The sequence below is a fragment of the Xenopus laevis genome, chromosome 2S (assembly GCF_017654675.1).
Source record: "Xenopus laevis strain J_2021 chromosome 2S, Xenopus_laevis_v10.1, whole genome shotgun sequence".
NCBI lineage: Eukaryota > Metazoa > Chordata > Amphibia > Anura > Pipidae > Xenopus > Xenopus laevis.
Window position 1 is genome coordinate 132,349,900 of NC_054374.1, and position 26,864 is coordinate 132,376,763.

The 26,864-nt window shown below is 39.7% G+C and overlaps 1 protein-coding gene across 1 annotated transcript; it reads right to left on the reverse strand.

Annotated features, from left to right (window-relative positions):
• Window positions 1-698: 698 nt before the first annotated feature.
• Window positions 699-25,677, reverse strand: dctn2.S (dynactin subunit 2 S homeolog; the record flags this gene model as incomplete). Its single annotated transcript, NM_001087138.1, is given in 14 exon segments — window positions 699-1,888; window positions 3,515-3,606; window positions 4,611-4,713; window positions 6,488-6,559; window positions 6,930-7,007; window positions 8,065-8,103; window positions 9,213-9,278; window positions 10,661-10,811; window positions 11,887-12,047; window positions 12,140-12,238; window positions 13,289-13,350; window positions 14,820-14,916; window positions 22,654-22,722; window positions 25,441-25,677. Coding segments are annotated over 14 exon segments (1,212 nt in total). The 3' UTR covers window positions 699-1,801.
• Window positions 25,678-26,864: the final 1,187 nt, after the last annotated feature.

Sequence of the window (26,864 nt, forward strand, 5' to 3'; positions counted from 1 at the left end):
AAGCATGATTTTAAAAAATAAACCGTGATTCTGGAGGGGTACAGTATATGAGGACTACACAATGAGAAACTAGGTCTTGCCTTTCATTCTCCTTTAAAGGATGTGCGTCGTAGAACTAAAAACCCCTCCAGTCGACAGTAATGAAAACTATATGGTGCTGGTTTTGCTAAAATGGAGCTCCCCATAGATCTGCTTCAGTCCCTGTTTCAAATGAGGGGCGAATCCTAATATTTCCTGCCAGAAGCAAAACAAAGGGGGGGGGGTAGCCAATCACAAGCCTTTATTCACACAGGCAACATGAGAATTTCACTTACTTGCCCTAAATTAAATTTCTTCTAGTCCCAACATATCAGTACAGATGGGTAGTATTGCCCCGCCCAGACAAGGAGGTAGGACTTCTACCCTAGCCAATTAAAATGAAACATGACCTATAAGATCACCGGACTTCCTCCTATTAGACACAGCAGTACAGAAACCAATATTATAATATTGTAGGATAGGAACCAAATAATAATAATATATACAGAAACTTGGATGGGAAACCTGTACCGACATGTTGGGACTAGAAGAAATGGAATTTGTGACAAGAACCTTCCTCTCCCTCAAGGGGAGGAGAAGTCATATAGGTCATATTTAATTTTCAGATATATGGGAAAATTAAAGGGTAAGTATATCTTGTTGTTAAAGGGGAACCATCACGAAAATAAAATAAAAGCTTCGTCATATAAGAAACTTTCTAAATAGAATCAATTAAATATTCTGCATCTTTTCTGAAATAAACAAGTTTATGTTCACATGAATGATCCAATATATCTTATAGGGGAGCTTTCTTTCCTAGCAGATGAATTAGAGCTCACTCGAATAACTGATTCCAGTACAAACAATATCTAACAAAATAAATTCTGCATGTAGAGAGACATGATGTCTGGTGATTTTAATAGAGTGAGCTCTAATACATCTTCAAGGCATAAGATATATTGGATCATTCATCTGACACCCGACTCCGGCATGAAGTGCACTGAAATGGGCCAGAACAGGAGTCCAAAATGATTAATTTCTGTCTGTATACAAAATAAAAAAAATAGAACAGAAATGCACACAAATCTTTTTGAAAGATCAGTTTTATAAGAAGCAGTAAGAGGCTATAAAGTGTAGGCAGGTTAAGAAGTATAATTTAGTGAGAGCAATGATCAGGTGGCTGGTTAGAGTAAGGCATTATTAATTAATTAGGTTAATGAACGTCTCTCGGCTGGGCATTACAGTTTACTCTATGCACTGATGGCCACAAAAGAAAGGTGATAAGAACAATATATATATAAATAAAAGGTCTATGGACGTTCTCCTCTGATTGGTGCATCGCATGTACCGGCATGCAAACATAATACCCTGAAAAATACACGAAGGTTTCCTAAGAAATCAGATGTGAATGAGCACCTGAAATGAAGGGACGGTGGGGCTCCTTTATAAACACTATGCCCCTGAATAGTAACCCATAGCAACCAATCAGCGATCAGCTTTTTTCAGCCAGCTGCAGGTTGAACATTGAAAGCAATCATCTGATTGGTTGCCATAGGTTACTGCCCAGTGTTTATAAATATCCCCCAGTAAGTTTCCATGCATGAGCGGGTACAGAAGAAACCATTCTTAGGAGACCGTGGGGGGGGGGGAGTAACAAGACATATGTACAATGGTAAAACCTCTCTTTTGTAGGGGAGGGAATAGATTTCTTAGTGCAGAGTCTGCAGAAAATCTTCTTTTCTTGATATTATAGGGAATGAGGTTTGAAGTGAAGAAGTGCAGCTCATTTGCTTAGTTTCTTTATTCTGCCATCAATACTGGAAAAATTGTCTTCCACAGTAGCCAGGTTCTCCTTCATGGCCTTCTGGACCTACAAAAGAGCAATATCCATATTAAATGTATATGGAAGTCCAGTTGTCTGCCTGAGACATATCACTGCACCAATACACTGACAATGTAATAATAGTGACTTATTGGTGTATCTATATACAGACTATGTATCAATCCCCAATACCCCAGGGAATGAATAGAGAGAGACCACAATAATCTGCCAACTGAATTGTGCTTAGTACAAGTGCCGTGCCTACACCAACACACATTTAGGGCAAATCGAGATGTATTAAAGGCCAAGAAACTTTAATAAACATGTTATGGAGGATTTAGCCTTTAAAAGGCAATTGCTCCCCAATGATTTGAGACAATTGCATAGAATCATGGCTGCTCCCTTGATTCCTATTCAAATCAGTAGGAAGACATTTCTGATATATGGAGCCTGGGTGACAAAGCACATTTCTAACTGTGACACTTCCCTTAAAGGAGAAACAAACCCATAACATAAAAAAACCCTACCCTTTGTAGACCCCCCCCCCCCCAGCCTAGGTGATACCTAGGGCAAATGCACCTAACTCGGAGCAGATTCTGTCTCCAGCAGTTCACAGCAGCCATCTTCTTTTCTTCGTTAAACTTCGGAAGCAGACCTTCGGTTTCATTTTCCGGTTCTGAACAACTGCGCATGCGTCGAAAGTCACGAAATTGAATTTTTCAGAAATTTTCGCAATTGTTCGAGACCAGAAGATTACTCCAACTGCGCATGAGCTGAAAACAAAGGTCTGCTTCTGAAGTTTTACGAAGAAAAGAAGATGGCTGCCATGAACTGCGGGGAACATATTCTGCACCAAGGGGTAAGTAAAAAGTTTGGCCCATTTGCCCCGGGTACCACCTAGGCTGGGGGGGGGGGAGGTCTACAAAGGGTAGGGTTTTTTTATGTTATGGGTTTGTTTCTCCTTTAAATTAATACCATAAATGTTCAGGAATAGCACTGCTTAGATATATGGGAAAATTAAAGGGTAAGTATATCTTGTTAAAGGGGAACTATCATTAAATTTAATAAAAGCATCATACTAAAATAGGAAACTGTCTAAATACAACCAATTAAATATTCTGCATCATTACTGAAATAATCAAGTTTATGTTCACATAAATGATCCAATATTTCTTATAGGGGGGCTTCCTTTCCTAGCAGATGAATTAGAGCTCACTCAAATAACTGATTCCAATACAAACAATATCTAACAAAATAACTGCCTTTTGCACAAATTCTGCATGTAGAGAGACAGGATTTCTGGTGATTTTAATAGAGTGAGCTCTAATACATCTTATAGGCAAAAGGAGCCCCCCATAAGATATATTGGATCATTCATCTGACACCCAAGTCCTGCATGAAGACAGAATGAGGCTAAACAGATGCTGAGTGAGGGATAGTAAAGATGAACTTGATTATTTCAGAAACAATGCAGAATTTTTAATTGATTATAATTAGAAAACTTATTTCAGTATGCTGAAACTCATATTACATTTTCATTTTCGCGATAGTTCCCCTTTAATGCTGTTTGTACTTCTAACTGAATAAAATGTGGGTTCTGTGATGATACGTGTTCTTGTACATTCACAACACCCCAAGAATAACATATTCATTTGCTTAAACACAAGTACACACCATGGCTAATGCATTCGTATTGTCCTTCAAAGAATTTGATATCATCTGCTGTGTTGTGTCCAAGTGGGTGAGGAGCTGCCCGAACTGCATGGCTGGAATGAGAAAGTTCAGCTGATGAAATAAAGTTGATGCTAAACAGCTGTCGTACAATTTGTATTAGATGGAGGTGGGGGACAGGGTGAGGGTCAGCTGATTACATTTACCAACATCTAAAGCCATTGGTGATATACCTGGGCCAATGTCAACCGCACAAAATGTGTTAAATATCATACAATCCCCCTGCAAGCACTAATGTATCGACCATAGCAAATGGCACATACAATGACTCCAAATGAAGAAGCATTTAATCCCTAAATCTGCCCACGCCCTGGAACATACACAGTCCATTTAGCGGTTATAGATGCACAAATGTGCATCTCAGTACAATGGAGAATGTTAAAGGGATACTGTCATAGGGGGAAAAAAGCTTTTTCTCAAAACGCATCATAATACAATCATAATAGTGCTGCTCCAGCAGTATTCTGCCCTGAAATCTGTTTCTCAAAAGAACAAAAATATTTTTTTATATTTAATTTTAAAATCTGACATGGGGCTAGACATATTGTCAGTTTCCCAGGTGCCCCCAGTCATGTGACTTGTGCTCTGATAAACTTCAGTCGCTCTTTACTGCTGTACTGTAAGTTGGAGTGATATCACCCCCTCCCTTTCCCCCCAGCAGCCTAACAACAGAACGATGGAAAGGTAACCAGATAGCAGCTCCCTAACACAAGATAACAGCTGCCTGGTAGATCTAATAACAGCACTCAATAGTAAAATCCAGGTCCCACTGAGACACATTCAGTTACATTGAGTAGCAGAACAACAGCCTGCCAGAAAGCAGTTCCATCCTATGCGGACTCTTTCTGAAAGCACATGACCAGGCAAAGTGACCCAAGATGGCGCCTACACACCAATATTACAACCAAAAAAAAATACACTTATTGGTTCAGGAATGAAATTTTACTTGGTAGAGTGAATTATTTGCAGTGTAAACAGTGTAATTTAGAGATAAAAACGACATCATAAAAATCATGACAGACTCCCTTTAAGCAATTACCTTGCTCATGAAGCTGCTTTAACGTTAGCAGTCTCTGGACAACCTGTGGAAGAGTGATAGACATAGAATCCCACTTCTGCACTGTCTCATAGAGTTGGTGCACCTGGAATACAGAATAGAAACAACATTAGATGGATACGGGTGATTAACTTGAATGTGGAGCTATCAGGAAGCTAGGAGTCACTGAAGCAACATTTATAGGTAGAACGTGCCTTTAAATTTTTGGACTTTTTGCATCTACATTTCTTTCTCAACTTCTAACTATTGTGCAGTTTCTTTTAAACAGGGAAGTTCAGCTTTAAAGGAAATTTTAGTATGTCATAGATGGACCTATTCTAAGCAACTTTTCAGCTGTTTTTTTATTATGTATGCAAAGTTGATTTTCAGAGAGTTGAAGAATAAACTAAAAAGTTCGTATTTAAAAAAAAAAAAAAAAATTAACTGCAAATTGTCTTAAAATCCAGGTATGCGACTTGTTATCCAGAATGCTCGGGACCTCGGGTTTTCCGGATTATGGATCTTTCCGTAATTTTGATCTTCATACCTTAAAGAAGAAGAAAACCCCTACCCCTTCCCTACATAGACCCACCTCCCTCCTCCCCCTCAGCCTAGCTTCTACCCCAGGCAAATGCCACTAAGTCTTTACTTACCCCTCCGTGCAGATTCTGTCCAGTGGAGTTCACGGCAGCCATCTTGTTCTCTTCGGTAATCTTCAGTAGGAGACCGGCGAAGCGGCGCATGCGCAGTTGGAACAATTTTCTGTTTCAGGACAACTGCGCACGTGCCGAAAACTCACGAAAATTGCCAAAGCGCGGTCTCATTCCGTAGATAACCGAAGTGGCTGAAGATGTCGCCCATGAACTCCACTGGACAGAATCTGCATGGAGGGGTGAGTAAAGACTTGGGCACATTTTCCCAGGGTAGCAGCTAGGCTGGAGGGGAGGAGGGATGGGGTCTATGTAGGGTAAGGTTTTTTAACTTAAGTGTTTAGTTCTCCTTTAAAGAGATAGTGACACCAATGGACCAGTAACATAAAAAAAATGTGTTTGTATACATTGAAAAAAACAAAACAAAAAAAAAAAAAAAAAACTTTCAAATCACAAAGCCTTTATTAAGAAATAACTTACAGAAACTCCGCTTGCGCTCCTATTCAGAAAAGGCGACGGGGCAACGATCTATTGTGCGCAACTTGATTTCTTCTCCCTGGCTATCTCCTATAAGGAAGACAGGGAGGAGAAATCAAGCGCCGCACGATAGATGGCGATCGCCTTTTCTGAAGAGGAGTGGAAGCGGAGTTTTGGTAAGTTATTTCTTAATAAAGGCTGTGCGATTTTAAAGTTTAATTTGTCTCGGTGGGGGTTTTTTTCCAATGTATACCAACAATTTTTTTTTTTACATTTTTTCTGATGTTACTGGTCCTTTAAATCTACTAGAAATTCATTTAAACATTAAATAAACCCAATAGGCTGATTTTGCTTCCAGTAAGGATTAATTATATCTTAGTTTGAATCAAGTACAAGCTCCTGTTTTATTATTACAGAGAAAAGGGAAATCATTTTTAAAAATGTGGATTATTTGGATAAAATGGAGTCCATGGGAGACAGCCATTCCGTAATTCTGAGCTTTCTGGATAACGGGTTTCCGGATAACAGGTCCCATACCTTTACGGCCATCTGCATCTAATGAAATGGCACCATTTCCAGCTGACTGATACCTTTCGGGCAACCAGAGAAGTTGTAGAAATCGATTTAAATGTAATTGTCTGTACTTCCAAGCATTGCCACAGAATAGTTTTCGGTTCATTTGAAAGGAGTGATAGTCAATAGTATAAACCAGTTCCTTTAGAGAAAATGGATTTCTAATAGAAAGCCTTGTACCTTGCTTTCAGTGTCGGCATCCTCAATGGTGGCTTTGTGCTTGGCAATTTCATTCATTTTCCCCAAGACACTCTGAAAGCATAAGAGAGACATTACTATGATAAACTCACACACGATGATAGAAACGCTATTTCCAAATTCCAGGTTAAAAGTGAATGACAAGCAGTGTGGCCTGCGTCTGATTACGGAGAATTACGAGAACAATACGTGGGATTGGTCAAAAGGACATTGTGGATTTTTATAATTAACAGTATTGTTGGGGGCAGAGAAGCTATGGATTCTAAAGACACTCTTCACTCTGCTGAATACTGGAAAATAACACAACTCACACAGCTTTATGTTATTCAGCCATTCAGAGAGAGAGCAAGACCAGGGAATTGTTCCTCTACTTTGACTTCTATTATCTTTGCATCAATTCCCCACTGAAATGCCACATACACACCTGTAGTCTGGCCTCGACTTGGTCCAGAGATGCCACATCTAACAGATTGACTTTAGCCTGTAGAATTTCAACCGTGTCCTAAAAAAAGAGACGCATATGTAAAGATAACGATATTGCAAAGCAGGAAAGGAAAAAAGCACTTATTCTGTTGATGGATTTCTTAAAGGGGAACTATTGCGAAAATGAAAATGTAATATAAGCTTCAGCATACTGAAATAAGAAGCTTTATAAATATAATCAATTATTCTGTACTGTTTCTGTTCACTATCCCTCTCTCAGCATCTGGTTTCTCTTCATTCTGTCTTCGTGCAGCAGTTGGGTGTAATAAAATAACTGCCTTTTGCACAAATTCTGCATGTAGAGAGACATGATGTCATGTGATTTTAATAGAGTGAGCTCTAATACATCTCCTAGGCAAAAGGAGCCCCCCTATAAGATATATTGGATCTAACTGTCAATGATTATCTGACACCCAACTCTTGCATGAAGACAAAATTAAGAGAAACAGATGCTGATGGATAGTTACCCTTTAAGTGCAGTCTCTCTATCAGCAGTATTTGTCTCTTTTGACATTTGGTCAATGTTCCCCTAGTAACCTAGGAATCAATGCATATCCAGACCCATTAGAACAAGTTCTGCTCCTCTGAGGACCCAGAAGGATCCACTCTACTGTTGAATCTAAATGGACAGGACTTAATTCATTTGAGTTCAGTCAAGGTCAAATGAGTAAACTGGCTGACCAGTTCTCCATCTAGCCAGGCCACATCCCTCTTAATGGGGGTCCAAAGTGTAAGAGTCCAGCAAGGCACTGAACCAATACACAGACCAACGGACAATAATGGGGCAAGGTAGAAGAGCAGTTTGTGTAAAGGGAGAGAAGCAGAGTAGTAATCTCCTGATGGTCCATCCACTGCTTACCCAAGGGGACCCTCAGCTAGAGTAATAGGTACCTTTAATAGTGCTTATGCTTCCCATGCGGGGATTAATGCCACAACCCAATCCCCACTCAATATCAGGGCAAAATGACGCTATAAAGTAGCAGTAAAATGAAAATGAATACAAGTTGCATGTAGCCTGGAGATGAACATGCCCTGTGTCATACTGCCAATGCATCATCAAGGCTGGAACTACTTACCATCAAACAAGATCCTTGAAGTCCCACAGTGAGGGGATTCTGTAAAATAGAAGGATATACTATTTGCTTATGGCCAATGACAATTATCCACCAAATAGTATAAATAATAATAATAGACATAAAAATGCAGTTTTTTTAGCCACCAGGTACAGTGGAATGGTTGAACTGTACAACGTTGGGTTGATCTGGTTGGAGAGGAGGGGCAGGGGGCTTAGTTCCCAATGAAATGCTTAGTAGGGTTTGTGGTGTGATATTAAGGATTATATATTGTAACAAGTTTTATATTGTTTTGAAAGAAAAAGGGAAAAGAAGAAAGGGTGAGGGAGACCAATGGACATAAAGAAGGGAGAGGGTGATAATATTAATAATTATAGCATTTTATGTACTGATATCAAAGCAGATGGTGGGTATGATTACACAATACAAAATTCACATTTGGAGTCATACATTTACTGTGCCGAGGGGGAGGTATAAAGTATGGGGCATTTCATTTTGAAAAGGTTGAATTCTCCTTTAAAGAGCTGATAGTGTGCTTCACAAGGGGATGATTTCGTGTGGGATGAGCCGACACTATTTTCTCTGAAGTGAAATTGCAGGAAAAGGGGGAGATACCATTGCAGGAAAAGGGGAGATACCATTGCAAAAAACAAAGTCAATGAGTGAAAGCTGAAATAATTTCCTGACAGAGCATTCAATTTCATGTAGGAGAGATGACAATAGGAGATGGTATTTTTTCACACAAATGATTCATCTGTGGAAGATGAATGATTGCAAATAAATAGATTAGAATTCCAGGGGCGAACTGACAGTAGGAGAGGATCAGACATGTATTTTACAATGATGAAGTAACATTCAGTTTTACAGAAGTGAGAAGACTAACTGAATGGATATCAGGGCAGAAAATAAGAGTCAATTGCTCTTTTCTATTCTCACATTAATTTGGAAGCCTGGCGGTGCCTGTGTTGTGGCTAGCTGTGTGTGTGGGGGATGGGGAGGGAGGAACCCCATAGTATGTAGCCATGTATATTCTGAAGAGGAGAAACAGCCATTGGCAAAGAAAACTTCAGGAGATGCAGGGAATGAACCTTTCCTGGTTTCTGTTTATTAACAGTATTAACGTACAACTAAATACGACAGTTTGATCTCACCTGAGTGTCCTGATCACAACGCACAGCAGCCTCAAGCTCCCCCAAGCGTTTCTCTAGCTCAGCCATCTGAAAAAAGGAGAGCAGTGAGCACACACACAGCAGGCAATTATACACATAGGGGCATCTCATTGGTCTGCTCTTCTACACACCTTTTATTTCTTCTTATTTCAGTGGGGGGAACTATCATGAAAATTTAATATAAGCTTCATCGTACTGAAATAAGAAACCTTCTGGAACAGTTATTTGAGGGATCTCTAATACATCTGCTAGGAAAGGAGCCCCCCTTTAAGATATATTGGATCATTCATCTGACACCCAACTGTTGCATGAAGACGGAATAAAGAGAAACAGATGCCGAGAGAGGAATAGCGAACATAAACTTGATTATTTCAGGAACAATGCTGAATTTTTAATTGATAGTATTTAGAAAGTGTCTTACTTCAGTATGGGGAAGCTTATATTAAATGTTTATTTTCGCAATAGTTCCCCTTTAAAGGAGAATTCAACCCCAACGTTAAAAACCGCCTACCCTATAAAGACCCCCCTTCGTGGCGGCACATGCACAGTTGGAGCAATTTTCTGTTTCGCGACAACTGCGCATGTGCCAAACCTCACGACAATTGCAGAACCGCCGGTCTCATTCCAAAGATCACCGAAGTGCCTGAAGATGGTGGCAATGAACTCCGACGCCTGAATCTGCACCGAGGGGTAAGTAAAACGTTAGGGGCATTTGCCTGGGGTAACGCTTAGGCTTGGGAGAGGAGGGAGGGGGGTCTATGTAGGGAAGGGGGTAGGGATTTTTTGACGTTAGGGTTGAATTTTCCTTTAAGTATCCTATGTACTTCTCTTAGTTTTCCCCTCATTACAGTTTTCTTTTCTCTTTGTCTCATTTTCCTTATACTGCTTACAGTAGAAGGAATGCCCCATACCCCTCTACCCTAACTTCTCAGTTTTCCACAATGAAAAAATGAGAGCTCTCTTATAGCAAACACAGAAATGCTGTCTGACTGTGCACACACACACACACATTGCCGACTGGATAAGCAGCAGGGGATACATGACTGCTGTCTGAAGCATTGCACCGTCCGATCCATGCAGTTCTTTCTTGACAAGCAAATACCAAAGAAGCCATAGGGATTAGACAAGAGGCAGAAGATTAAGTAACAGCTGCCTGCACAATATCTCATGCAGGTACAGGGCAGTGGAATACAGACAGGGCATCTGCCAGCTGGATGTGACTCCCTTGCTGCCAGCTGGAAAGTTCAGGTATAGATCAACTTGCTATATACATAGCACAAGGAAAATACACAGTTTTATAATGTATTTCAAGCACTGGAATTATCCACTATTAAAGGAGAAACACATTACCAGTAAACAAATAATTGAGTGTTATCCTTCAGCAAAATGTGATTCTGCTCTTCATGAAGCCTGTTAAATATATAGTGTACCTTTGCAGCCTGGGAGAACTTGTTTTGCTCAGGACGACAATGCAACTCGTATGTCACCAAGTTCTCATTATCTGGCCCAGGACCTTTTGCAGAGCTTTTTCCTTCTGGATCTTTTCTAGTTTTGGCAGCATCCAACTGAGTCAGTAAACGCCTAAGAGAGTGCAATTCCAAAGGAACATTAGGTACATTAGTTAAAGGATAAGTAACAGCACTTTCATTTCTTATCCACCTAATTCATTGTTTGTTTTTTTATAAATATTTCATTAAAGGAGAATTCAACCTGTAATAAAAAAAAAAAACACCCTCCGCCCTACCCTAGATAGACCCCCCCTCCCTCCAGCCTACCCCCCCCCCGGGCAAATGCCCCTAATTTTTTATTCACCCCTCTGTGCAGATTCTGGCCTGGGAGTTCATGGCAGCCATCTTCTTCTTCTCCTGTAATCGTCGTGCCTTGACGGAAGCTTCGGCGCATGCACAGTTGGAGTAAATTTCCGGTCTCGAACAACTGCGCATGCGCCGAAAGCCATGGAAATTTCCGAATTTTTTTTTTTTTAATTACAGGTTGAATTCTCCTTTAAGTGTGCAGTGCTGAAGTTGTAATTATTAGGTTAATATTCCTGGCACAACTTTCCTGCCTTTATTGCAGCTTTAAATAAGAACTACCACCATGGGGTTAGAACATAAATCTGTCTTTATCACTTTACATTCGAAGTACAAAAAGATGCAAAAGACTATGTGGTTCTGTCGCATGGCTAGTCCATTATCACCTTGAACTTATTAGGTTTCTCCCCCTGGTGTCAAAAGCATGCATTCTAAAAACCAAGACTATTGGCATTTAGTACGTTTGCTCTGTATGGACACCAGAGAATGTTCTGAGCTCAGTTGGTTACTTCAGAAAGCCAAAGCAACACAAACGTTTTACCGCCGGCAATATCAAGGCCAAGGCCCTTTAACAAACAAACTGCCCCACCATTCACTGCCAACATGAGGATTACAGGAGTTATTATTCACCAGTATATTTACTGCTTAGCCTACAAGCCGTTTTCAGACTGCAAATTGTAACATCTCACTGTAGTCTCCCTAAGACCATTCTGTATTCAGAGCACACTCGCTGATAAATCACTGCACTGTACAAGGTTGCCTGGTTTTCTAAAATAGCAAAACCTGAAGCAAATAGCATCAGCAAATTGTGACACCTCAAAGCAGACTCAAATTTACAAACTTACTTTGCCAGGGCACCATCTGGGTCAGTCAAGTTGATGGCAGCATCTGGGCCCAGCAGTTTCTCTAAATGAGTGGACACTAATTGCTGTTTTAAGGCAGCTACTTGTTTGGCTAATGCAACCGGGGTCAGTTTTTCTTCAGTGGCAGATTCTTTCAATGTGCTCTGTAAGAGATGTGTAAAGGAGTTCATTAGTGGCAAGAACATGAACAGTCACGCAAAAGACAAATGAATCTTAAGGGGGAAAAGAAGCCCACCTGTGTCTTTTCCACTTCTTGTGTCAGTTCCTGGACTTCATGCAGCAACCGCTGATACTTCTGCTGTGGAGTTTCTTTTATACCTAAGCCTTCTCCGAGCTACATAAGGACAAGGACCCAGTTACAGAATTAGTGAGGAAACTCCTTCTTATGGGTGATTAAAAGCTTTTTCAATTGGCACAAAACTATATTAGAAGAAATCACCCTATAAAAACATGTTTAATATTATGAGTATATAGAATGTTAAACAAACCATTTCATTAAAGGAACAGTTCAGTGTACAAATAAAAACTGGGAAAATAGATTGTATGTGCAAAATAAAAAATGTTTTCAATAAAGTTAGTTAGGCAAAAATGTAATGTATAAAGGCTGGAGTGACTGGATGTCTAACACAATAGCCAGAACACTACTTCCTGCTTTGCAGCTCTCTTGGTGTCCACTGATTGGTAACCAGGCAGTAACCAATCAGAGACTTGATGGGGGGCCACATGGGTCAAAACTGTTGCCTTTGAATCTGAGCTGAATGCTGAGGATAAATTGCAAACTCACTGAACAGATATGTCCCATGTGCCCCCCCCTTAAAGGAGAATTCAACCTGTTCGTAAAAAAACCTGTACCCCCCCCACCCCAGGTAGACCCCCTCCCTCCTCCCCCCAGGCTAACAACCCCCCCCCCGGGGAGATACACCATACTCCATACTTACCCTTCGGCGCAGATTCTTCCAGCGGAGCTCACAGAGATCGCGGAAGATGGATGACTCAACTCTGCTGGAAAAATCTGCGCCGAGGGGCAAGTATGGAGTATGGGGCATCTCCCCAGGGGGTTGTTAGCCTCGGGGGAGGAGGGAGGGGGGTCTACCTTGGGTGGGGGGTACAAGTTTTTATACGAACAGGTTGAATTCTCCTTTAAAGTCAATGACTAACTCAGAGTTAGAGAGCTGCAAAGCAGGAAGTAGTGTTCTGGCTATTACAATAGACATCCAGTCACTCCAGTCTTTATACATTACATTTTTGGTTAACTAACAATATTAGAAAGATTTTTTAGTTTTGCACAGCCTATTTACCCAGTTTTTATTTTTACACTGAACAATTCCTTTAACATTTAAAGGCTTGAAATATTTCCACTTTAACTTCAGAGTAAGACACTCACTATTTCGTACTCCCCAGATTCGTAGCCTGTTCTCTTGGATTTGGTAATCCGATCTGAAAAATCTAAGGGTGTGGAAAACAGTATTAGAAATAACAGATTCATATATATGTGCATTTCTGTCTAAATGTAATCCCTTCCTGTTGCATACTGCATATAACATAGCTGCTGTGTAAATACTAACTAGCCATGCAGTAGAGGGGTTTAAGTTGGCAACTGTCAGTAGAAGCAATAATCTTGCAATTCTACACACAGTTCTGCATAAAGAGGCCGACACCTATTGTTATGGGGCAGAGATCACCTGACGTATGTTTCTGAACCCCTGTAGCTGCTTATATCTGTTAAAGGGATTCTGTAATGATTTTTATGATTTAGTTTTTATTTCTAAATTACACCGTTTACATTGCAAATAATTCTTTGTACAATATAAAATGTAATTCTTGAACCAGCAAGTGTATTTTTTTTAGTTGTAATATTGGTGTGTAGGCAGCCATCTCGGGTCATTTAGCCTGGTCATGTGCTTTCAAAAAGAGCCAGCACTTTAGGAGAGAAATGCTTTCTGGCAGGCTGTTGTTTCTCCTACTCAATGTAACTGAATGTCACAGTGGGACCTGGATTTTACCATTGAGTGCTGTTCTTAGATTTACCAGGCAGCTGTTAGCTTCTTTCAGGGAGCTGCTATCTGGTTACCTTCCCATTGTTCTGTTGTTAGGCTGCTGGTGGGAGGGGGAAGGGATGGGGTGATATCACTCCAACTTGCAGTACAGCAGTAAAGAGTGACTGAAGTTTATCAGGGCACAAGTCACATGACTTGGGGAAGCTGGGAAACTGACAATATGTCTAGCCAGATGTCAGATTTAAAAATTAAATATAAAAAAATCTGTTTGCACTTTTGAGAAATGGATTTCAATGCAGAATTCTGCTGGAGCAGCACTATTAACTGATGCATTTTGGGGAAAAAAAATTCCCATGACAATATCCCTTTAAGCAAAATACTTCTAATTTACAGGTACATACATACATCAGCCTGGGGACAATTCATTATAGCACATATGCCGCATGAATCAGAGGCAGTGCCAAGGCCACTACCTGGTAGTAATTAGCAACATTTGTTCATTATTAGATGGATTAAAAAAAAATGTGCAATGTATGGCTCAATGGTATGAATATTAATTGTATAAATGCTGTATTTAATTGGATTGCTGTGTTACAAGTTTTCAGGGACACTATTTAATTACTTAAGAAATGACAACTATTTTTTGCACTCTTCCTTAACCCCATGCTTGCCAGGGCTCTATGATCTTGCCAGGACAAATGAAAAGAAGAAACTCATTTAAGTAAAATATATCACTTTGGCAGAGTGCGTCTCGGGCAGTACAAAGTTTACACTATATAGAGGACTACACAGCGGATTCAAATGTTGATACAAAATGGAAATACTTGACTTGGAGCTCACCTATAGCTTATTACACAACACAGTTTATATTGCTACTATTAGAGTTGAAGTTAATTAAAAATAAACAGAACTACTCACCTAAACATCTGGTGCCAACTTTCTTGTCCTTAAATTTGTCATAAGCTGCATTGGGGTTGACAATAATATGTTCTACGCTAGTGCTAGTAAGCTCCTCCTATAACAATGAGACACAGTATCAGTAGGTTTATGTTCTGTTCCTCCAGAAACAAAGATTCTGATTGGTTGCTACCCTAAAAGCTTCTTTTTCTAAGTCCATAAGCAAGCAAATAAAAGTTACAATAGTACATGAAAGAACCTTTAAACATTCACGATCCAACATACCCCAAAAATTGCTACACCAATTTTTTTTTTTTAAACCCCCCCCCCAAAAAAGCTGAATTAGATTAGACTGTATTTCTCGATACAATGCATGAATAGAAATAGTCAGCAACTATTTTATAGGCATGCACTGAATCCAGGAATCCGATTTGGACAAATCTATTGTTCTTCACGGAACCGAATGACTGCACTGGGTAACATTTTTATGCACACATAGTTAAAGGAAATGTAAATCCTCAACAGTAAATTTTGCTCAGAGGGCTCTAAGCACTTTTGCATTATATATTGTTCTTTTGTAGTTATGAAGATATCAGCTGTTTTTAAACTGCTCATATGGTACATTTTAAAGTCACCACCTGTAGGTCACTTTGGCCAACTGGCTAGCACTAATGAATTCCCAGGGTAAAAGGCACATTCTGTGTTGTTGCTCTGTTTAGAATGGACCACAGATGACTCTTCTCATTAACTTCGCTGGCTACGCAAAGCAACTTCATATTCCTTTTTTTCAAGGAATTTGTATTTCAGCTTACTCTAGCCACTAAGAGGAAATGACCAGCAGATGGTGCTATAGAATCAAATTAATTTAAAAACCGCCAACATCTTGAAAACTAGAAAACAAAATAATGAAAATTGGAAAAGTGCTCTGATCAGTTTAACACCGATTTATTGTAAGGGTTTACTTTGCTTTAAATCAAATCAGGTTTTAGATGTGTTTTATATTCAGATCTTGTGTGGAAGGTTCCGTTTTTTGCAGAATCTTAAAATAATGGATTAGGTGTTACTATGGAGTACTGCTAATCTATCAGGCTTTAACATGTTCCAGAAGTTAGAAGTTACTTTATGCAACACTAAATAAAGTTGGTTGGATCAAAGAGGATTCCTTAGCTGAGTAATTAAAGGCAAATTTGCTTATCTCGTATTATTTGTCACTGCGAGTGACTTGTACAGAGGAGTAATTCATGGTTATAAAATTTCCCAGCAAATAAACTGCTGCAGCCAACCAGCGACCTAAATGTCAGTTAAGATGATTTTCCTATAATGTAGCTGCATATATTAGATAACGGCAGCATTGATGGTAATCATTAGATAGGTAGGCATGCTTCTAGATACAGAAATGGAATTGAATACGGCAGCCAAAGGGCATAGGAAGCAAATGTTAGCAGATTATTTGTTTAGGCAATAAAGAATGAATACGTTTAGGATTTAGGAAAACAGCATGATCACCGCCAGGAAGAGCAAACTTTTCAGATAGTTTAGGAATACAAGGATAAGCAGTTTTCCAGCAGTGAATACATGATGAATTTGGGGTCTATCCAAACCTTTGTATTATGTGTTATTGAAGCTCATCTCATCTTTAAAGTATAATGATTAGTTTGTATGTTACCCCTATGTTTGGGCCCTACCCAACTACAGATTAGTGGGCATAGTACTTCTATATCCCATGATCTACTCCCCTGTGTTTAGGCCCTACCTAAAAGATAAGTGGGCACAGTACTTGTATATCCCATGATCTACTCCCCTGTGTTTGGGTCCTACCTAACTACAGATTAGTGGGCATAGTACTTCTATATCCCATGATCTACTCCCCTGTGTTTAGGCCCTACCTAACAGATAAGTGGGCATAGTACTTGTATATCCCATGATCTACTCCCCTGTGTTTGGGTCCTACCTAACTACAGATTAGTGGGCATAGTACTAGTATATCCCATGATCTTCTCCCCTGTGTTTGGACCCTACCTAACAGATAAGTGGGCATAGTACTAGTATATCCCATGATCTACTCCCCTTTGTGTGGGCCCTACCCAATTACAGATTAGTGTGCATAGTACTAGTATATCCCATGATGCTACTTCCCAAGGAGTCCACCAATTAAGTTACAGAATGTGGCCCCAAAAAAGATCAGTATAGTGGACTGGATTTGGAATGAGTGGTTGAAAAAGTCAGTTGATAAAAAAACTATACAATATAACGGTGAGAAAGAATACGATTCTGTGTCTGCAGATTCCCCCAGGAGCCCCCATGACTTGTATGGTTCTCAAGCTAGTCTTGATCATTATCACCTTGACCTTGAGGAAGAACCATCTCATTGGTTATATGGGCAGTTCTTTGTTTTTCTGTGCTGTGTATAGATATCTCTATGCTCTCGCAATAGCTCTTATGTCACAGGTTCCCAAGTTTATAAAAACTCTGTGATGTCTTAGTTCGGGGTTCTGAATCCATGGAGCTCTTGTGAAATAAACTTTATCTTCACCTCAAGTGGTCTCCAGTTCTTGAAGTTCCACAACAACTGCAACTGGGCCTTCTAAAGCTGCAATATTTACTAAACCTGGTATTTATTATCCTGGTCCTTGGTGTATTCCTCACCAATTATAAAGGGTTAAGGTGATACACTGCAAAGACAGCGCCCAGGCAGATGGCCAATGTAGCAGTCAACAAACGAGGGCATATTGACTTCAGTTGGCTTACATTAAATAAAGGTGGCTGTGCTGTGTATTTTCTTAAATCCATATATACATATGATTAGCGCACAAGAAGGCTGTTTAGCTTGGGAGGCTATGAAGCATTGCGACTGCAGAGAGAATGAGTACAAAGCAGAGTAAAGAGAGCAGGGCCAAACACAGCACTAACAGGCACAAACACCAGCACACTGCTTACCAGCTCCTTGCAGTTTCCCCAGAGATGACAAAAATAAAACAATAAAACAAATGTTAAAAGAAAAAAAGGAAAGAATATATATTAGAAGATAAAGACATGCAGCACATTTACAATAAGCTTACAGTACGTACCTAGAAAAGAGCGAGGCCATAAAATAATAAACTATTAAAGAATTAAAAAAAAAAATAGCATTGCAAAGTTTCTACTGCATTCTGCATTTTTATCGCCAGGTATATGAATCGCCGTGGCCTTTAAAAGGTATCTGTGATACAATAAACCTGCAATGCCATTTTGAGATCCGTTATAGCTGTGAATATTAAACAAGAGTGATTTCTTACAATGCAGCATTACCTAGTAGGTGAGGGGACAGTTAGTATTAATGCTTGTGTTCAGATGTTGTAGAACATACAGAGGTTAGTAGCAGCAACTGATATGTGGTGTTAGCTGAAAGCTATTGCAAGAAGTAAGCTGCAGGCCATTCAGTGTCAAGGGCATTAAAGATCAAGTGGCTTGACAGTAAGTAAGACTCCTTTCTATTGACAGCTATGATATGGATGCAATGGTTGCACTATACTCCAGTCTGGTGAAAATGATAAGAAATGATAAGACATCATGCAAGTCCTAAATCTGCAACTGTAAGGATCAGCATGTACCCTAGGCCATATAATGAATCCCTCCATGGTACTAACTAAAATATTGATAACAGCAGTTCATTAACATCTGGCAGTTTGTGAAAGAAAAGCTAAGAAACCTAATCCTAAACTATCGTCCCCAATGATTTAAAAGGAGAACTAATAGTCAACTACAAGAGATCCTCTGCACTCAACCCATTATCAATATATTTAAGACAGCGACATTTTGTGCATACTGCTACTAAAAAATGCCTTACCCTTTAAACAAAACAGGGATTGTTTGTCCATATATTGCAATATATTTAAGCTGGCCAACTAGTTGACTTAGTTGGCCAGCTTAAATATATTGCAATATATGGACAAACAATCCTTGTTTTGTTTAAAGGGTAAGGCATTTTTTAGTAGCAGTATGCACAAAATGTCTCTGTCTTAAATATATTGATAATGGGTTGAGTGCAGAGGATCTCTTGTAGTTGACTATATGTATTTTGTGGTCACACCCTCATTGCACCCCCGCCTAATGGTTTTAAAAACTAGTGGTGAGCACCACTTTCCCTTGTTTGTTAAAGGAGAACTAAACCATAAACATGAATATGGCTAAAAATTACATTTTATATACTTAACGTATTGCACCAGCCTAAAGTTTCAGCCTCTCAATAGCAGCAATGATCCAGGACTTCAAACTTGTCACAGGGGGTCACCATCTTGGAAAGTGTCTGTGACACTCACATGCTCAGTGGGTTCTGAGTGTCTGTTGAGAAGCTAAGCTTAGGGGTTGTTGCAAATTATCAAGCAGAAAATGAGGTTGGCCTGTAATATAAACTGATGCTACAGGGCTGATTATTAAATTCTGATGCTAGTTGCACTGGTTTCTGTGCGGTCATGTAATAATTATCTGTATTAATTACTAATCAGCCTTATATTGTGACATTTATATTCTATGGGTACTGTATATTGCGCATCAGTCCCTAAGCTCAGTAAGTGACAGCAGCACAGAGCATGTGCAGTGAATCAGCAGAAAAGAAGATGGGGAGCTACTGGGGCATCTTTGGAGACACAGATCTTTACTGCTAAAGGGCTGTGGTTGCTTTGGGCTGGTATAGAAACCCAAAACATAACAACATTTCCAGCTACTTCTTTGGTTTTGGTTCTCCTTTAACCTTTCCTTATCCTTTAATGGTGCCTAAATGGTGAGTATAGTACAATAAAACTGTTAATTTATCAAGATAAATGCATAGTAATGATCTGGATAACAAAAGCAATAGCATAAAATGGCACATTATTAATTGTCTTTCTCACGATGATCAGACATGCGAAGATTTGGGGTCATGAAAATGCAACAGATTTCTCTAATCGGCACAAAATCAGAAGTACGGTTAGTACAATGTCATTGCATTTGATATTAGAATCAAAACTTTCTAATTTATCAAAAGGAAGTAACGAGCTAAAGACCTAGACAATCAGCCGGAAATTTAAAGTGCATGCAATTACTACATCTGGAAGTCTCATGCAAAATGCAAAAAAAAAAAAAAAGCAGGAGTTGTCTTACTTGTGCAAACTAGCATCCAGGCAAGGTGGTCAAAAAGTGAGGGCGAGAATGTTAGCAAAAACTCAGGTAAATAGGTGCAATTGCTAAAATACAGTTTCACATTAGCAAATGGTACCCTAAAGCAATGCAATAGGATGAGCCAGACTAGCTAATGCTTTGGACCTGAGCTTTTCCAGATAACAGATCTTTCCATAATTTGGATCTTCATATATTAAGTCTACTAGAAAATCATCTTAGTTTGGCTCAAGTACAAGCTAAAGTTTATTATTACAGAGAAAAAGGAAATCATTTTTTTTAAAAAAAATGTAGATTTTTTGGATAAAATAGAGTCTATGGGAGATGGCCTTTCCATTATTCAGACTTTCTGGATAACGGGTTTCCGGATAACGGATCTTATACGTCTATATTCAAAATGCCCCAGAAGAGGCAAGAGATTTGGCACCTACCAAATACAAACAGAAAACTGCTAGAAAAATATTTTCTATTTCCATTGTAATAATACATAAGAGCAATAGTGTACACATACACTAAATCCAAAACCTGATATGACAGAAGGGTCTCTACTAAATTGTTGACATCAGCTCGTGGCTCATGGTATTGCCGCTTTTGGATAACATTGCTGATTATATAAACATTACAGTGTAGTCACTTGCATATAAGATCAGTAATATAAAATATATATGTGTATCATTTTAATATACATAACAAATAGCACTTCCTGAATATCTCTACAGTGCAAACAATGGCAACATAATAAGGCACCAAACATGCACACACACATTATTACATTAAAGCAGAATTCAGCCTGTAATAAAAAAAAACTCCCCCTACCCTTGGTGGGGGGGGGCAGGTAGGCTGGAGGGAGGGGGGTCTACCCAGGGTAGGGGGGAGGGTTTTTTTTTTTATTACAGGTAGAATTCTCCTTTAAAGTGGATGTTCACCTTCCAAAAAAATTTTCAGTTGAGTTGTTTCCAAAAATAAAGCATTTTTTCAATTGGTTTCCATTTTTTACCATTTTTCCAAAATCTAAGTTTAAAGTTTAATGTTCCTGTCTGTGGTGTTTGATTGAGTCTGGCAGCTCAGTAATTCAGGTGCAGATTCTGAACTGTTACAATTTTGCAACATTAGTTGATACATTTTTCACAACACCTCTAGAATATTAGCAACTATTGTATCAATTCTAACGGCTGCCTTTAATGAAACTGTGATTCTGCTCAGCAGGGACAACGATAACAAATGTATCAACTAAATGTGTCAATTTAGAACAGTTTACAGGGTCGACGACCCTCCTTCCCAGAGCTGCTTTAGTAGGTGAAAAGTGACACTTTACATTTCAATATTAGAAAAATGGTCAAATAGAAAGTAGTTGGAAAAAGTCTATTTCTGGTGAAAAATCTGAAACCAACTGAACTGAAAAAAAATGTCGGAAGGTGAACAACCCCTTTAGAAGTAGAAGCAAATATAAACATAAACGTTAAACCATGCAATTTCATATGCCGGTATCATTGACTTGTATGCCAGTGTTTGCTGCTATTAACAAGCAGAGTTCTGAAATAGTGTCAATTGAGGAACACAGCATCCAGTAGTTAGGGCAAATAATATTTAAACTGGCCTAACTATTCAGAATTTATGGGTGTATATGTTGGACACGAATAGGTACAGGGTCTGGTGTAAAGTCGGCCATACAGATATTAATAGGGGTCATTTATAAACAGTGGGCAAGTTTGCAACTGGGCAGCATCACATGGCAACCAATCAGGTGTCTGCTTTCAAGAGATACTGACACCAGAAATTAAATCATTTTTTTTTTACATCTATCATAACATTGTCTTTGAATGCTATTTATAATTTTGCCATAAAAAGTATTTTCCCGATCTCCCATGTTTCTCTATGAGGGGGCAGCCATATTTGTTCAGAAGTAGTCCGTTAACATAAGAAACTCTGACAGGTTTAGGAACTTAAAGGGGAACTATCACAAAAATTAAAATTTAATATAAGATTCATCATACTGAAATAAGAAACTTTCTAAATACAATCAAATATTCTCTATAGTTTCTGAAATAATCAAGTTTATATTCATTATTCCTCTCTCAGCATCTGTTTCTCTTCATTCTGTCTTCGTGCAGCAGTTGGGTGTCAGATAGTCAATGACAGTTAGATCCAATATATCTTATAGGGGGGCTCCTTTTGCCTAGAAGATGTATTCAAGCTCATTCTATTAAAATCACCAGAAATCCTGTCTTTCTACATGCAGAATGTGTAAAAGGCAGTTATTTTGTTAGATTTTGTTTGTACTGGAATCAGTTATTTGAGTGAGCTCTAATTCTAATTTGTATTAAGAAAGTTTTTTATTTCAGTATGCTGAAGCTTATATTACATTTTCATTTTAGTTACAGATCCCTTTTAAAGTAACAATTAGTGGAAAAGCAGTCCTATCAGCAAAAACAGTCAAAATGATTTATAGGTAACTTTAAATTTAGATTTATATTTTGAAGTAGTTTTTTCGTGTCAGTATCACTTTCAGTGTTCAGGCTGAAGAAGACTGAAAAAAAAAGCTAATCACGGACTGTTTACTATAGGTTACTGCCCAGGTGCAATTTTACAGTGGAGGTACAGCCAAATAATACAATGAAGAAAAACAGAGATGCATATATCAACGTACCTGCTAGATTTTCTACAACTTTAAACTCACAAAAATACACTTTCGAAAATCAACTAAACAGAAAAGTGGCCTTACCGCATCAAACTCGGCTTGATCATCCTCGGGCAAATCGCTTGTTTCATAGAGATCAGGCTCATTCCTGGCCTGAAATAAAGAGTTAATACATTATTACCAGAACTCACATAATATCATTTAAATCATTTACACAACGACACCTACTCAAGCTGGAATGATGATGAATTTGATTCCGTTTCAGTTGACTTGATCAAGATCATTGGCTGAGCCTTCAGGAATTTTTGGCTATGAGTAATGGAAGTGCACAGTGTGATTCAATCAATAACACTTTCCTAAGTAATGGATAAAGTTAAATCGATTCAGGATCAGTCGTTCAGCCTCAATATTTCAGTTACTACATTTGTTATAATAAAAACAATCATGAACCTTTATAATCTCTGTGCAACCCATGTGATGCCTGTTTATTATTATATGTATGTTCCAATGTTAAGACAATAAAGAGTCAGCTGAGCTCACTTTCGGCTACTTGTTAGCAGAACAACGAATCCCAGAGCAAAGCTGGCGATATAGGATAGATCTGCTTGTTTGGAGAGGTGGCCAAACTTTGTCTGATTTGGCCAGTCAAGCAGTGGGACCAATTGGGTTGATCTTACTGTTTGGAGGACTGCTTTAAAGTCTATAAGTGGTCTCAGCCCAATTGGGTTTTAAAACTTCCTGCATGGATATCTTGCTGATGGTCTAGAGGGACAGGTTGGAGGCTTTTATTGGCCTGTGAATAGCCAGCTTTATTGACGTCTCTTCGTTACTCTGACCATGCTAATCAAATGATTCAGTAACAAACCCTGCCCAGCAGCGATACATGCTTGTATACACTATAAATTCATGGTTTCCTTTGCTCAGATACCTCCTGTATATCATACAAACATCAAGCTTCTAACAAAAACAAAGTCTAATGTGCATGCTCTTATGTACAGGCTGGGTGCTGACAAATGTATGTATGAGTTAGCCGTTTATGAGTTAGGAGCCATAAAGGGTGTGTTAGCTTGGAAAAAACTGAACATCCTGGAAATACAGGAACTGCTTCAATAAAAAATGCTGGTTCCAAATCAATATTTTTATGGCTTAGAGCAAAGGCACTGAAATGTTTATATGCAAACTAAAGTTCTAACATTAAGTCTAGCCAAATCTTTAGTTAAGGATAATGCATTTCTTATAATACAGTGAGGTGCCAAGGCTGAGATATTCAACCCCCCCCCCCCCCCAAAAAAACAAAACCTAAAAAGTGCAGTGTTATTGTTTATTTATATAGCACTGAGATATTCTGGAGAGCCTTACAAAGATGTAACATTGTTTACTACAATACAGCATAACCAGTTCTATCTGGAAGCAATTAACCTTTCTCAAGGTTTGCCACCATCAATGCCCATCCACTGATGTAATGGATTTTCCCCAAATATCCTTCCTCCCTCTACACTAACATCATTTGCCCATCCCTGACACCACTGTCTGGCCTAGCAGATAAATGGTAGCATCTGTTTGTAGACCATCCTATAACTCCTTATACAAGGTTTCTCCAACTGTAACACATGCACAAACATTGTAAGTTAGACTGAAAAAAAGACATGTCCATCAAGTTCAACTTTTCAACTATTTTAACCTGCCTAACTGCCAGTTGATCCAGAGGAAGGCAAAAAAGACCATTTGAAGCCTCTCCAATTTGCCTCAGAGGGGAAAAACTCCTTCCTGACTCCAAAATGGCAATCGGACTAGTCCCTGAATCAACTTGTACTATGAGCTATCTCCCATACCCCTGTATTCCCTCACTTGCTAAAAAGCCATCCAACAAAGGACTCTGGGCTCTTATCATAGAACATATGTAATGTGCCAAGATCTTATAGTGCTATGTTTAAACTACTGATGCACAATAATAATTCTATGTCCATAACTTGCATGCAAAAGGTGGGTGGAAACGCTTTAAAGGAGAATTCAACCCTACCCCTCAACTCTACACAGACCCCCTCCTTCCTCCACCCAGCCTAATTGTTACCCAGGCAAATGCCCCATACGTTTTACTTACCCCTCGGTGCAGATTCAGGCATCAGAGTTCACTGGCGTTATCTTCAGCCAATTCTGTAGTCTTCGTAATGAGACCAGCGCTTCTGCAATTTTCATGTGTTTCGGCGCATGTGCAGTTGTTGCGAAACAGAAAATTGCTCCAACTGCGCATGCGCCAACATTACGGTCTCATTTCCGAAGCGGCTGAAGATGATGCCCGTAAACTGCGATGCCTAAATCTGCACTGAAGGGTAAGTAAAGGGTTAGGGGCATTTGCCCGGAGTAACACTTAGGCTGGGGGGGGAGGGAGGGGAGGCCTATGTAGAGTAGGGGGTTTTTAAGTTTAGGGTTGAATACTTCTTTAATAAGCTCCACCCCCGAGGATACAGAATGCGGCCAGGTGGGCCCTGCGCATACAGAGATACTCCGCACCTACACACACGGAATCTATGGAGGTTGATAGGGATATAAATGCAGGGTAACACTAGCAGGAGGTGCTGCTATACTGATTGGCCAAATCACTGCAAAAAAAACGGAAACAAATCCAGTGCAGATTAAATGGAATCAGGGACTGTTCTTTTGGCTTTACATTTGAAAGAAAAACATTATCCTTTGAAAGCTGCTCCCTTGTACAGAGCAGAGGCCACGCAGTCACTGAACTACTTCTCCCAGCAACCCCTGTAACCCAATGTCGGGAGGTGCTACAAGCAATGAATGTTCCCAGGCCCTTCCATACACGGGCTTCTGTGTGTAACTGTAATGTACAGGTATAAGACGCATAAGGCCACTCACTATGCCTGGCAGGTCGGCGTATTTAGGGTCGGCCATGTCTTGACAGGAGGGGCCGGGGCGCGGCTCAATGCGGCAGAGGCGGGACAGAAGGAGCCAGACAGCTGCACGTTGAGTGGATTAAATCCGTTCGGACGCCTCAGCGGTAGCTAAGAAATCAGCAACAGCACCCAGAGATCACCAAAAAGATACCAGCGCCTTTACCGAGAGTGACAACCCGGCAATGATGGAAACCTCGCGAGACTGAAGCGCTCCGCCGTGACGTCATCTTTGCTGTTGCAGGACGGGAAATGTAGTTTCTGTCCGATTGTAGCGCCTTTAGGATTAAGCCGGTGGATTTCGGACATCCTTTTGGTGACCCGAGCCGCGTTGTAAGAATCTTTATGTCACGTGCTCCACTTAGCTCATCATAATACAGCACATGGCTGTAATTAGCGCCGTTCATCTCTGTTTCATTGATCTTCGAATTGGGCTTGAGGGAGTGACTGTGTAGCAGGGGTCCCCAACCTTTTTTGGACCGGGACAGGTATCAAAATGTTTTTATTTTTTCAAGGTGGTGGGGTTGGGGTCGGCAGCAAATTCATACCTCCCAACATTTTGGAAGTAAAAAGAGGGACAAAAATTTTTTTTCCGCACGTAGCGCAGCAATTTTTTGACCACACCCCTTTCTGTGGCCACACCCCCTAATTACCATGTTTGTTTTACAAAATGTGGCAGGTTATGAAAGTTTGAAAATATTTCTCTTTATCTAAACTGTGTTTTTGTGTCTCAAAATTGTTACAAAGTATCTTATTTGCGCCTGTTAGGTGTTCTGGCCTCTCTGCTAAAAGCCAATTAAGTGAGAAACTTTGTTTCTTTTTCTGGCTGTTCAGTGCAGAGAAAAGAGGGACTTTCCAGTAAAAATGAGGGACTGCGGGTTGAGCTGTTAAAAGAGGGACTGTCCCTCCGAAAAAGGGACAGTTTGGAGGTATGCAAATTTGGACGCGCTGGGTCCAATTCGGGGTGCGCCGCGTTTTTGCGCACTGGGGTTGGGGACCTCTCATGTATAGAAAGGCAAACAGGCAGGATACTCATCCTGACTAGAGCAGTGACTAATGACAGCAGTCACAATAAATATGAAGCCTAGAGAGTTTGTTTTTTTAGAATCACTGGGGGTCATTTATAAAGTTTGCGCATTGCATTTTTATTCGTTGTATTGCCCATGCTTTTTCCGGAACGCTAATATATTGCCCTGCTGTGCCCGTCTTTCAGTATTTTGTGAATTTGCGTTGAGAATCCATTTTCACAAATGAGACGGGTGTTTGCGTGAGTTTGCCCACTGTGTGAGGTTGTGCGCGAAAATAGCATTGACAGTAACTTAAATTCGCAATGAGCAAAACTGTTTTGCGAATATTTTCTCCGCCACCAAAGTTGTGGCGTAATTCAAA